The sequence below is a fragment of the Taudactylus pleione genome, unplaced genomic scaffold (genome assembly GCF_031769625.1).
Source record: "Taudactylus pleione unplaced genomic scaffold, aTauple2 ptg002047l, whole genome shotgun sequence".
NCBI classification, from domain to species: Eukaryota; Metazoa; Chordata; class Amphibia; order Anura; family Myobatrachidae; genus Taudactylus; species Taudactylus pleione.
Window position 1 is genome coordinate 184,563 of NW_028286442.1, and position 13,853 is coordinate 198,415.

Consider the following 13,853-nt stretch of genomic DNA (forward strand, 5'->3'; position numbering starts at 1 on the left):
CAGTAATAAATGTACAATTAGTATAAATGCACTGCTATTAGCCTGATGTGTGACTGCCAGTATAGAAGCTGTAACGCTTGTCAGTAATAAATGTACAATTAGTATAAATACACTGCTATTAGGCTGATGTGTGACTGCCAGTATAGAAGCAGTAACGCTTGTCAGTAATAAATGTACAGTTAGTATAAATACACTGCTATTAGGCTGATGTGTGACTGCCAGTATAGAAGCAGTAACGCTTGTCAGTAATAAATGTACAATTAGTATAAATACACTGCTATTAGCCTGATGTGTGACTGCCAGTATAGAAGCAGTAACGCTTGTCAGTAATAAATGTACAATTAGTATAAATACACTGCTATTAGGCTGATGTGTGACTGCCAGTATAGAAGCTGTAACGCTTGTCAGTAATAAATGTACAGTTAGTATAAATACACTGATATTAGGCTGATGTGTGACTGCCAGTATAGAAGCAGTAACGCTTGTCAGTAATAAATGTACAATTAGTATAAATACACTGCTATTAGGCTGATGTGTGACTGCCAGTATAGAAGCAGTAACGCTTGTCAGTAATAAATGTACAATTAGTATAAATACACTGCTATTAGGCTGATGTGTGACTGCCAGTATAGAAGCAGTAACGCTTGTCAGTAATAAATGTACAATTAGTATAAATACACTGCTATTAGCCTGATGTGTGACTGCCAGTATAGAAGCAGTAACGCTTGTCAGTAATAAATGTACAATTAGTATAAATACACTGCTATTAGGCTGATGTGTGACTGCCAGTATAGAAGCTGTAACGCTTGTCAGTAATAAATGTACAGTTAGTATAAATACACTGATATTAGGCTGATGTGTGACTGCCAGTATAGAAGCAGTAACGCTTGTCAGTAATAAATGTACAATTAGTATAAATACACTGCTATTAGGCTGATGTGTGACTGCCAGTATAGAAGCAGTAACGCTTGTCAGTAATAAATGTACAATTAGTATAAATACACTGCTATTAGGCTGATGTGTGACTGCCAGTATAGAAGCAGTAACGCTTGTCAGTAATAAATGTACAATTAGTATAAATACACTGATATTAGGCGGATGTGTGACTGCCAGTATAGAAGCAGTAACGCTTGTCAGTAATAAATGTACAATTAGTATAAATACACTGATATTAGGCGGATGTGTGACTGCCAGTATAGAAGCAGTAACGCTTGTCAGTAATAAATGTACAATTAGTATAAATACACTGCTATTAGCCTGATGTGTGACTGCCAGTATAGAAGCTGTAACGCTTGTCAGTAATAAATGTACAATTAGTATAAATACACTGATATTAGGCTGATGTGTGACTGCCAGTATAGAAGCAGTAACGCTTGTCAGTAATAAATGTACAATTAGTATAAATACACTGCTATTAGGCTGATGTGTGACTGCCAGTATAGAAGCTGTAACGCTTGTCAGTAATAAATGTACAGTTAGTATAAATACACTGATATTAGGCTGATGTGTGACTGCCAGTATAGAAGCAGTAACGCTTGTCAGTAATAAATGTACAATTAGTATAAATACACTGCTATTAGGCTGATGTGTGACTGCCAGTATAGAAGCAGTAACGCTTGTCAGTAATAAATGTACAATTAGTATAAATGCACTGCTATTAGCCTGATGTGTGACTGCCAGTATAGAAGCTGTAACGCTTGTCAGTAATAAATGTACAATTAGTATAAATACACTGCTATTAGGCTGATGTGTGACTGCCAGTATAGAAGCAGTAACGCTTGTCAGTAATAAATGTACAGTTAGTATAAATACACTGATATTAGGCTGATGTGTGACTGCCAGTATAGAAGCAGTAACGCTTGTCAGTAATAAATGTACAATTAGTATAAATACACTGCTATTAGGCTGATGTGTGACTGCCAGTATAGAAGCTGTAACGCTTGTCAGTAATAAATGTACAGTTAGTATAAATACACTGATATTAGGCTGATGTGTGACTGCCAGTATAGAAGCAGTAACGCTTGTCAGTAATAAATGTACAATTAGTATAAATACACTGCTATTAGGCTGATGTGTGACTGCCAGTATAGAAGCAGTAACGCTTGTCAGTAATAAATGTACAATTAGTATAAATACACTGCTATTAGGCTGATGTGTGACTGCCAGTATAGAAGCAGTAACGCTTGTCAGTAATAAATGTACAGTTAGTATAAATACACTGCTATTAGGTACTTCACCTTTTGAGCCACATTGTTTTTGGGTTTCTTTATATTTTGCTTTGTTTTATTGTTCATATCTATTGTCAGCAATAAGTGTTTACTATTTTAAAGTATACCTAATAACATAAAATATATATATTTTGGCAATTAATTATTCGTAAACATATACTTAATTTTATCTGATAGTGCTCAGTAATAATATTCTTGTAGTTTGGAATCTCTTCCACTCCAATAATTTGTTGCTATAGTAATATTTTGAACATTTTAATATTAGTATTGTGTTGTTGTGAGTACATTATTCTTTACACCAAATAATGTGTTTTCTACTTTTTGTTAAAAATTATTCATTTGTCCTTTGTATAAAAACAGACGAATGCTTTTTGAGCTTTATGAAAACATCACCAAGGATGACCTAAAGAATATAATATTCCTCTTGAAACTTCCAAACAAGTTTAAAGAAAACAAGGTGAGACTCCTAATACTTTATTTCACTATGGGGGACATGTACTAATGGGGAAAATGTGCTAAAACCCCCGAAAATGCATTTTTGGGGGGTTTTACAGCATTCCCTGTATGTACTAAGCATTCTGCATCTTCGCATCGCTAGGTAACGACACCTTCATGGTTACGCAATAGAAGCCTATGGGCTTCTTAACGCAACGCTCATGGGTGTGAGGGATCTGATCGTATCCCTCCCATGAGCCCCCGCGGCCCGCCTCCTTCTGCACATGCGCAGAAGGAATTCTGGGTGTTCAATCCGTAAGTCCCTCTGCCCAGCGGCATCGCAAATGACAGCCCTATCGAGAGAGCTGTCCTTTGCGAAATCCTTTGTACATACCACGGTAATGAACCATGGTATTCACGCGTAGTCAGGGGGGATGTACCGCTTCGCGGAAGCGTTGCTTAGTACATCTCCCCCTATATTTCTAAAGTACAGATCATAAGTCACAGTTTTGAGGTTTTATGAGATAAACAGGTACATTATTAGGGGGTGTTTAATTGTCAGCAATGTGCAGTTGCGATGTGCGTCTTCAGACATCACCGCTAATTACAGTACAGCAACACTGCAGCTTTTCCTGCTTACCTCTATGTAATGCAAGTAACAATCTGCAATGTTGGTGGCTGCAGAGACGGTCAGAACCTTCTCCACTTCGCTGCCATCACCGACGCTTTACACACTTTAAAGTGTCCAAATGAAATCGTGCCTGAAGTCTGCAAAGTGAAATACAATTCTACTTAACTACTTGTTTACATCAGTTAAAATAATTTACTATTACACCAATATATCTAGTGTGTACAATGAATATCTAAATCCGTTATATATGTAAATTAGCTGCATCACAGGAGAGGTATGTATAGTGCTGGTGACGCACTGGATATGAGTCAGTTTCCATCTGAGATCTAGGGGTATATTTACTAAAGTGAGAGTTTTTAGAAGTGGAGATGTTGCCCATAGCAACCAATCAGATTCTAGGTATAATCTAGAAGGTACGCACCAAACCAATGATCCCCACGCTAATCTGGAAGTCCAAATTTTACCAAATAGATGTGCAACAACCAGTTACTTAAAAGCAGCAAGTCTAAAATGATAAAAAACAAACCAAAAACCAAGAATGCAATTTGTATCAGACTGCGTTAATATAAAGGAAGATAAAGCAAGGTAGCAGACTTCACATGCATACATAAGTCAGTCATGGCTCCAAAATAGGAAATTTGTACTGATTTGTTGATATATTAATTTTTAATTCAATATTTGTTCACAATTAAAAATACACATAGTCTACAGACAAATATAACTCACATTATTAAAAATATACAATACACAAGACAATAAACCTCTATTGAGCATATATATCTACACTAAAAACCACTTTGCTTACTGTGCATGATATGGCATGAATATTTCACATCAATACAAAGGGTAAAATGCCCAGAGCAATCCAATTAGAATATTGATCATGTGTCCCCCATATAACAGTTGAATGTCATGTACTGACTTGCCAGCCGAATATTGAAAAACCGCTGTACCTATCCGTTGTACAGGTCAGGTAATATAGCGTTGCGGTGAGCAAATAAAGATGCCAATTTCTCCTGTGAAATAAGTTAATGCTATAGGAAGTATGGCTAGGCACAAGCAATCATACCGTCTCCCTTGGCTCCTGCTGCGCTGATATGTTATCCTCAGCTGTCCTTAATACAGGTCAGCGGTGCAGCGCCTCTGTATGTAATGGAAGCTGGTTTCTCCAGTTAAAGTGAGCAGGTGTTGTAGCAGGGGTATTTGGAATCAGTTGTCCCTCAATCTCCCCTCGTGTCTGCTCACTTGACAGTACCGCCCAGCTAAAATAACAATGCCGATGCCGGTCTGCAGTGACGCCGCGGAGAACAAATTGCGGCTGCAAACAAACCAGCTGGCGGTTCCACTGGAGATCGTCCACAAGTAGGAAATGCTGTGTAGTAAGGGGGAATCCACTGACACGTTTCGCCGCTTTCAACTTGGGCTTTTTCAAAGAGTGCTTGAGGAGAGATATAGCAGCTGGAAAGGACTTTGCTGAACTTTGAGTGGACTGTATTGATATAACCCTGCTTACTGTTTGCTGGATTTCTGTGTCTCCATGGGTAAAGTTCATCTTGCCTTCATTATAACCTGCTCCACTGTGTGATCCCTGAACCCCGGGATACCCAGGTCCCCCGGTATCCTCACAGCCAGCAATGACAGCTGTAGCAGGGCACACAGAGCTGCTATATATCTAAAGACACTGAGAGAGGACAACACCCCCAACCTCCAGAGTCACACTGTACTCACACACTTCCCCACAATTCCCCTTGCTGCACCACCCTACTTCCCTCTCTCTCATTGGTGGGCCCTGGTGTCAGTCTTTCCAGAGAGGAAGGAGGAGGGCTTTGTAACAGTAACACTTCCTTGCTGTCTGCTGCTGACAAACTTCCTGTATGAGACTTATGCAGACTGAGGGCTTCAATTTAATAACACAGAAATGGGTCATGGGGTTAACTCTTTTCAACATGCAGACAAGTCCTAGAAGTCCTTTTCCCTTGCCTCCTCACATACTTCCCCCTTCTTAAATCGAGGAGACAGACATGGTCCAAATGTTGGAGTCCTGACTGTCGACTCGACCCGAGGGTCTGCAAAGCTTGATATTTGTTTCCACACATCTGGATAGCCCGTCAGCATTGTGATATTCTCGTCCCTTTTTGTGAGATATGGAAAAGTTGAAACTTTGTAACGCCAGACTCCACCTCAACAACCTCCCATTTTCCCCCGAGGTTCTGTTTAGCCAATACAACGGGTTATGGTCAGTCACAACAGTAAATTCTTTCCCATAAAGATATGGTTGTAACTTCTTTAAGGCCCAGACTATGGCTAGACATTCTTTTTCGATAGTGGCATAGGCTATCTCTCGGTCAGCTAGTTTAGATAGATACACAATTGCATGTTACCTACCGTCTTCTCCCACTTGACTCAACACTGCCCCAAGTCCACACCCTGATGCGTCTGTCTGCACAATAAACTTTCTGTTGTAGTCAGGGGCAGCCAACACTGGGGCTCGAGTCAGCAAGTCTTTTAAGGTGTTGAAAGCTTGCTCACACTCAACAGTCCATTCAATATTTCAAGCATATCTCTTTTTGGTCAAGTCCGTCAGAGCCTTGACCACGGTGCTGTAATGTGGTATAAATTTCCTGTAATAGCCAGCGACTACAAGGAACGTCCGCACTTGTTTCTGGTTGACAGGTTGGGGCCAATTGGCAATAACCTCCACCTTTGCCGGATCAGGTCTGATAGCACCTCCTCTGACCTGATGTCCTAGGTACTGAACCTCAGCGATCCCCATCTGACACTTATCTGGGCGTATGGTGACTCCAGCCTGTCTAATCCTCTTGAGCACTTCTGTCACCTGAATTAAATGCTCCGAGGTATGGCTGAAGATGGCAATGTCAACTAGGTAGGCTTGGGAAAAGTCTTGACACCCGTCCAGGTATTCATTAACCATTCGCTGGAATGTGGCAGGGGCGTTCTTCATCCCGAAAGGCATGGTAGTCCACTCAAAGAGTCCTTCTGGTGTGATGAAGGCAGAGCACTCCTGTGCCTCTTTGGTAAGTGGGATTTACCAGTAGCCTTTGCTCAAGTCCAGTGTTGAGACAAACTCAGCCCCTTCAATCCGATCCAGTAGCTCATCAACATGGGGCATAGGGTTAAGCGTCAGTGGTGGTGACTTTGTTCAATTTGCGATAGTCCACACAAAACCGCGTGGTTCCATCTTTCTTGGGAACCAACACAAGCCCAGCTTTTAGATGGCACTATGACCCTGTGGCCGGAGGCTGGCCACACGTGGTTAATGGCTGCCGCGGCACTGAAGGGGTTAACCCCTGTGCTGCGGCGCCATTTTCTAAAGGGACAATGGGCGCTAGGCGCCAATTTTAAATGTACTAATAGGCGCTCGGCGCCCTGTTGTAAAATGTATTATCGGCGCTAGGCGCCATCTTTGGATTGTATTGCCAGGTGCCGGGTGTGTGGGAGGATGGGTTTGTGCTGCCGCGGTCGGACCCGCTCTAAGGCCACGGCAGCGCTGTTGTTTAACCCCGATGCAGCGCACCAGGGGACTGGAGTACAGTGCTGCACGCTGCCAGAGGTAAGCTCCGGCAGGGCGGCAATGGCGGACCCGGCGGAGGCTGCCCCTGCAGTCGGGTTGAGTGTCCTGGACTGCAGGGCCGGTTGCTGCACATGCTGGGGGTAAAGGGAGAGCCCGCTTCCCCAATCCCCAGCGTGGCGGGCGGCAGGAAACCGCTGCCGCTGGGACTGAGTAGCCGCCTGCTGGAGAACAGGGAGTTCCAGCTTCCTGTACCTCTAGCACTGAGAGTGCCTGGAGCCGCACGCTGGGGGTCCGGGCAAGCCGGCCCGTGGCGCAACGATGCAGGACTGGTAGGAGCAGAGCACTGGAGTCCAGGAACTTAGCTCCTGGCGCCCCAGTGCTTTGAGGGTTACCACTGGCTACTCCATGCCGGCTGTTTCCTGCGGTCAGGCAGCGGAGTATACAGTGCCACTGCAGCAGGGTCTGAGTCCCTGGACTGCAGAGCCTAGGTGCCTGCATGCCAGGGGACAGGGAGAGCACGCTCCCTGGACCCCCAGCGCTGAGAAGGAAGCAACAGCTGAGCGCTGCTGAGTAAAAGTACAGCTGCTGCAGCCAGGGCAGGGTCCCAGGCTGCAGAGCTGAAAGCCCTATGCTGGGGACTAGGAGCTTGGCTCCCAGTGTCCCAGCATGGAAGGGCTGAGTAAAGTAAAGCCCAAGCACACACATACACGTTGTTAAATAAAATGTATTTAAAATGTATGTGCAGCACTGAGCCCAGACAGCAGGCCCTGGGCTGCAGTGCTGCAAGTGTTTAAAAGTGTTTAAATGTATAATTTAAGTAAAGTGCACTTACCTGTGGTCTGTGGAGGTCCAGGGGGATCCGGAGCTCTCTGTGGGCTGCTGGGTCCCCCAGTCTCCTCCCTAGGGGAATAAAATGTCCTCCTATGTAGCCTCATGCCTGGAAGTGGTATGAGGGGGTGCATAGCGAGCTGGCTCAGGCAGCCAGCTAAGTGTGGCAGGGAGCTCCAAATAGCTTCCCTCCCATGGCCGGGAAACCGTGCCCAGGGATCCTGCTTGCCCACCTCTGGAGCTCAGATTCAGGCAGAGGTAGGAAGCTTGGTCCCTTAGCAGATTCCTGGAAGTAGGGTTTTGGAGGGAAACCTTCCCCCGGCCCTAGACGAGCCGACTCCTGGGTGGCGACCAAAACCCCAGGTAGGCTCAGGGGAGTGACCACTCCCCTCTGTCCATAGGGGACAATGTTAAACGTGCATGTGGCTAGCACATGCACAGGTCATGCACTTAAATTGCACTTAAATTGATTGGTTGGAAACCACAGGGCGGGCTTACCCCCTGTGGAAATGTGTATTAGAGTGGCATAAAAGAAGGCTTCATGCCTGGTAAAATTGTACATCTTTGACAATCCTTTGTGGAGGAGACCTGCTGTTTGATTCCTGTAACATCTTATGTATGCTGATTATTCCCCTTCAATCCGAAGGGAGGGTCTTTTTTAAGACTTTGAGCAAATAAACAACTTTTGCTTTTAAATTCTACTACATCTGTACCCTGCGACCAACAGAATTGCACAAAACGCTATTCCTCCAAACAGGAGGTGTGTCCGTGGTTAGTCGACGCATACGCAGCAGAGTGGTTCCAGGCGCCGGCGGTGGGAGCCTGAGGGTAACGTAAAAAGCGGTTCCAAACGCCGATGGTAGAGTTTGGTGGTGGCAGCATCGTTACACGCCCACGGTGCAGTGGGCGGAGTCATTGACAGGTGGTCACTGACGGTGAGTGGGAGTCCAAAAGCGCTAACCCGTAACCAGGGCCGGCCTAGACGAAAGGCGTCCAGTCACAGACCCCCAAAGCTAGCATCTCCTTGATCTCATCCTTTACCTGCCTCATAACACCCGGATGGGCCTAGCATTCCCCAGTGTTCACATTGTGGGCGGTCAGATGAGTTCAACAAGGTAGACAAGAAAACTGGGCCTTTTCAGCCTCTAAGATCCTCCATATCTCCTGCTGCTGGGCTGCATTCAGCTGTTGTCCCACCTGGACGGATTCCACTCCTTTCTTCTCTTTAGCAGCTCCCAAAAGGTCAAGCAATGGATCAGTTTCTGGTGTCTCCATCGGAGGACAACATACCGCCATTGTTACTACTTGACGATCACGATCGGCCTTAATTCGATTTATATGGAAGGTGCGTAGGTACTTCCCTCCCTTATCCAGGGCAATCACGTAATTGACCGGTCCGGTGCGCCTTACCACGGTATACGGTCCTTCCCACGCCGGCTTGCAGTTTGTTTCATCGCACTGGGATAAGCACCATTTTTGCCATGGATGCAACTCTCGGTCTTCAGCGTGGGCGTCGTACCATTCCTTTTGTCTCTCTTGTGATTCCCTGAGATGCTCTTGGGTTAACTGTAGCAATCTTCTCATGCGGTTCCGCATATTCTCTACATATTGTAAAATGGGCTGCTGGTGTTCTTGGAAAGTTCCCTCCCAGCTCTCTTTGACCAGGTCTAGAGCCCCCGCACTTTCCGGCCGTACAAAAGTTCAAAAGGGGAATATCCAGTAGATGCCTGGGGGACTTCCCGATAAGCAAATAGAAGCTGTTGCATGGCTCTCTCCCAGTCCCTCCCTTCGGACTGCACGTAAGCTTGTAGAAGTCTTTTTAGCGTTCCATTGAAATGTTCACAGAGTCCGTTCGTCTGCAGATGAAAAGAGGTGGTCGAACCCCCCATTAGTTCACCTTGGAATTGGGGTCCTTGATCTGTGACGACTTCCTGCTGGTATCCAAGCCGACTGAATATGTCCGTCAATGCTTGCGCAACATGTTCTGTGTCAATAGATGATAGGGCCACAGCCTCAGGATAGCGTGTAGCAAAGTCCACCAGCGTTAGAATGTACTTTTTTCCCGTATGATTGGGAATAGCTAATGGTCCGACTAGGTCTATGGCAACATGGGCAAAGGGCTCCCCTATAATAGGTAATGGTGCAGAGGAGCTTTTCGCTGGGGCTTCCCCAGTCTCTGGCAGGTATCGCAGGTGTCTCGATACTGCTTAACGTCTCTAGAGATCCGTGGCCAGAAGAAATTCTGCAACAGTCGGGCCAGTGCTTTACGGGTGCCAAAATGCCTGGCTGCTGGAATGTCATGAGCAAGCGCTAGTAATTGTGCTCTGTACGGTGTAGGTACCACCAACTGTAGTGGGCATGACTTTCCTGTCCAGACTGAGGAACGACCACTCGGTACAGCAATTCCTCTTCCCAAACTATCTTGCTCCCATCGGCTGTTTCCAATTCCAGTTCGGCTGCGCTCCTTAATTTACTTAGGGAAGGGTCTGTCCGTTGGGCCTGTCAAAACTCGCTCCGGTCCACCTCCCCCAAGTCTATCTCTGAAGTACTGGACAAGGGCCTGGAATCACTCACCATTGTGGTCGGGGTAGGTTGGTTTTGTTCTGAATCTATCACCTGGGTCAGTGCTCTGTGGGTTTGGCTCCGGGTCACCACTTGAACGAAGCGTGTCACCAGAAGAAATGGAGTGTATGCGCTTGACTAATTAGCTGCTTAAAATTAAAATAGTAATAGTGCAAAAAGTGTTTAAGCGCTTGTGGTGATCTGAGCGGACAAACAAAACAAACATACAAATAACACATATGTTTCTGCTCTTTTGTTACTAATGAGAGTGGCAGCTTGCTGGTATCTTATCAGCGTTGCTGTGGGTGGGAGTCCGTATGCCCATTCCTCTCCTAACTGTCCCTTACTATACCTGTCGAAACTCGCTCCGGTCCACCTCCCCCAAGTCTATCTCTGAAGTACTGGACAAGGGCCTGGAATCACTCACCGTTGTGGTCGGGGTAGGTTGGTTCTGTTCTGAATCTGTCACCTGGGTCAGTGCTTTGTGGCTTTGGCTCCGGGTCACCACTTGAACGAAGCGTGTCACCAGTCCCTGTCCCAGATCATTCCTGAGGATGACCTTGGCTGGTAGCCCCTTGAGTACTCAGACCTCCATGATTCCTTGATCGGCTCCCCAGTCGAGATGTATCTTGGCGACGGGGATATGGGTCTGTTGTACCCCGGCGGTGGCAATTCGTAAATACTGTCCAGGAATCACCCGGGAGGTGGGAATCAGGTCTGGCTCAATCAATGTGAGTGAGGCCCCAGAATCTCGTAGGCCCTGTACCCGCTGGTCCTCTACCAACACAGGCTGTAAGTGCCTCTACATAGTCTGAGGAGTTGCCTGCTCCTCCCCCAGAACCAGGTCTACAAAATACACCCCATCCATCATCTCGACCGCATCTGACTGGATGACCGCCTCGCAATAATCCTCCATGGGGTAACATACCACAGAGACTGGGGCCGGTCTAGCCCCAGGGAATGGCCCTCGCGTGCGTGGACAGTCCCTCAACAAGTGTCCTGGTTGATTGCAGCGGTAACACTTCCGAGGTTCTGGGTTAGCCACTTTGAATCTTGGTGGTTGATAACAGATGTTTTTGAAAGGCCCTCCTTTACTACTATCATTGATGCGCAGTTCTCTGTCAGGGAGCTTCTCCACTCGTGTGGTTCTTGCACCACCTGTTGCACTGAAGACTCTCCATTGGGGACGGTTAGCTATATATTCATCAGCCCATTCTGCAGTTTGTTCAGGTGTGCTGGGCTTCCGGTCTGCGAACCACTCCTGTACCTCTGGTGCCATCTTAATCATTAGTTGTTCTACCACAATTAGGTTGACAATCTGCCCCACAGTAGAGGTAAGTCTACCCTCGAGCCATTTTCCACAAGCTTTCCGTAGCTGACTGGCAAACTCTTGGTAGGAAACAGTCCCACTTTTGCTCAGTGTCCTGAATTTGAGACGATAAGATTCTGCAGAATGCCTATTATATACTGGTGTAGACTCCACATTCCTGGGGAATTAGAGCCCTGTGGGCTTCCAGAGCCCTACCGGTGAGACTTGGCCCCAAGTACTTGGGCCATTCAGCTGGCTCTGGGTCTGATTCAGAGCCGGACGCTATTTGCGCTCGCTCGTTCAGAAAAAGGGGGTGGCTATTTAAATTAACCGTTCGCTCTTTGCAGTCTGTTGACGCCTCTATGTCTGAACGAGCGAACAAAACATGCGGTCGTTCTTTTGAAAAATACGCCCCCAGGCCACTATTTATTAGATTAATCGTGTACATCGAACAGCGTATGAACTGCTCGCTATTCTTGTGGTTGGTTTTTCCTACCGCAATCATGCGAGCAGTTCTGGCTAAAAAACACCCCACTGACGTGGTCGATGACGCTTCTTTGTTATGCACACCCTTAAAACGCCCGTTTTGACCTTTAGGCACGCCTGCGTTCTGATTTCCACTCCCCGTTTTCAAGCACCTTCCCCTGTTACCACCCACATACGTCTCATCCTGTCACTCAAATTAGCAGGCATTCGCTATTTTGCGAGCACACGATTTTCGGCCGCACTGACTGGTTCGCGCATGCGTATTTCAACCCGTACGCATGCGCAGATGTGCGAACATCGCTCGGAACAAACGAGCGGCCGCTTACGAGCGGCTCTGAATGAAGCCCTCTGTCCCATGAGATTCTCAAAGATCTGGAGGTGAGTGTCAATGTCGGTTTCATTCTTTCGAAATGTGGGAACATCCTTAAATCCCAAGCGCCGCTTCTCTTGTTCAGCCCCTCTGGACAACAGCACAGTTCCGCTGCTAGTAGGGATTTGTACCCCTAATGTCGCTTGTATCACTCCAGCTCTCTCTTGTGTAGTTGCACTTTCACATAGCGCCCCCAGCCAGCTCTGTAGTAGGGCGGGAGTAGCGGTGGTTGACTCAGGTAACCGACTGGAAGAAGTGCTTCCGCTGCCTGTCGGTCCGCCTTCATCATCACTCAGGTGGTCGGGATCCTCTGGGTGTGCACGAACCCACTCCAGTAACCGCAGTACCAGAATCTCCCGGTTGTCAGTCCCATTATATGCAATTCCCTTCATCCTGCAAAATCCTTGCAGTTTCTGGGCTGTCCAGTAAAACTTCTCCTGCTCTCTCATAACGTTTTCAATTTGGCCACTGGTTGCAACTCCTGACTGACTCTCCTTGCTGATATTCTCTGGTGTTAACGTTGCTTCTACTCACTCCCCTGGAATTACTGCCGCCAAATGTGAGGATACCGGGTGACCTGGGTATCCTGGGGTTCAGGGATCTCACAGTGGAGTGGGTTATAATGAAGGAATGATGAACTTTATTCATGGAGACACAAAAATCCAGCAAACAGTAAGCAGGGTTTCATCAATACAGTCCACTCAAAGTTCAGCAAAGTCCTTTCCAGCTGCTATATCTCTCCTCAAGCACTCTTTGAAAAAGCCCAAGTTGAAAGGGGCGAAACGCGTCAGTGGATTCCCCCTTACAAACACAGCATTTCCTACTTGTGGACGATCTCCAGTGGAGCAGAGCTGCTGTATATCTCCTCTCTACCTGGCCAGAAATGACAGCTGTAGCAGGGCACACACAGCTGCTATATATCTCCTCCCTACCTGGCCAGCAATGACAGCTGTAGCAGGGCACACACAGCTGCTATATATCTCCTCCCTACCTGGCCCGCAATGACAGCTGTAGCAGGGCACACAGAGCTGCTATATATCTCCTCCCTACCTGGCCAGCAATGACAGCTGTAGCAGGGCACACAGAGCTGCTATATATATCCTCCCTACCTGGCCAGCAATGACAGCTGTAGCAGAGCACACAGATCTGCTGTATATCTCCTCTCTCCAGCAATGAGAGCTGTAGCAGGGCACACAGCTGCTGTATATCTCCTACCTACCTGGTCAGCAATGACAGCTGTAGCAGGGCACACAGCTGCTATATATCTCCTCCCTACCTGGCCAGCAATGACAGCTGTAGCAGGGCACACAGAGCTGCTCTATATCTCCTCCCTACCTGGCCAGCAATGACAGCTGTAGCAGGGCACACAGCTGCTGTATATTTTCTCCCTACCTGTCCAGCAATGACAGCTGTAGCAGGGCACACAGCGCTGCTATATCTCTCCTCCTTATCTGGTCAGCAATGACAGCTGT

General features: G+C 46.8%; 1 protein-coding gene across 1 annotated transcript in view; it reads left to right on the plus strand.

Moving 5' to 3' along the window:
• The window catches only part of LOC148435707 (caspase-10-like), a 136,816-nt gene that overhangs the window by 17,286 nt on the left and 105,677 nt on the right, over positions 1-13,853 (plus strand). Inside the window, exon 3 of the mRNA XM_088465622.1 lies at positions 2,589-2,685. Coding sequence (XP_088321748.1) covers positions 2,589-2,685 — 97 coding nt within the window. The remainder of the gene's footprint in view (positions 1-2,588; positions 2,686-13,853) is intronic.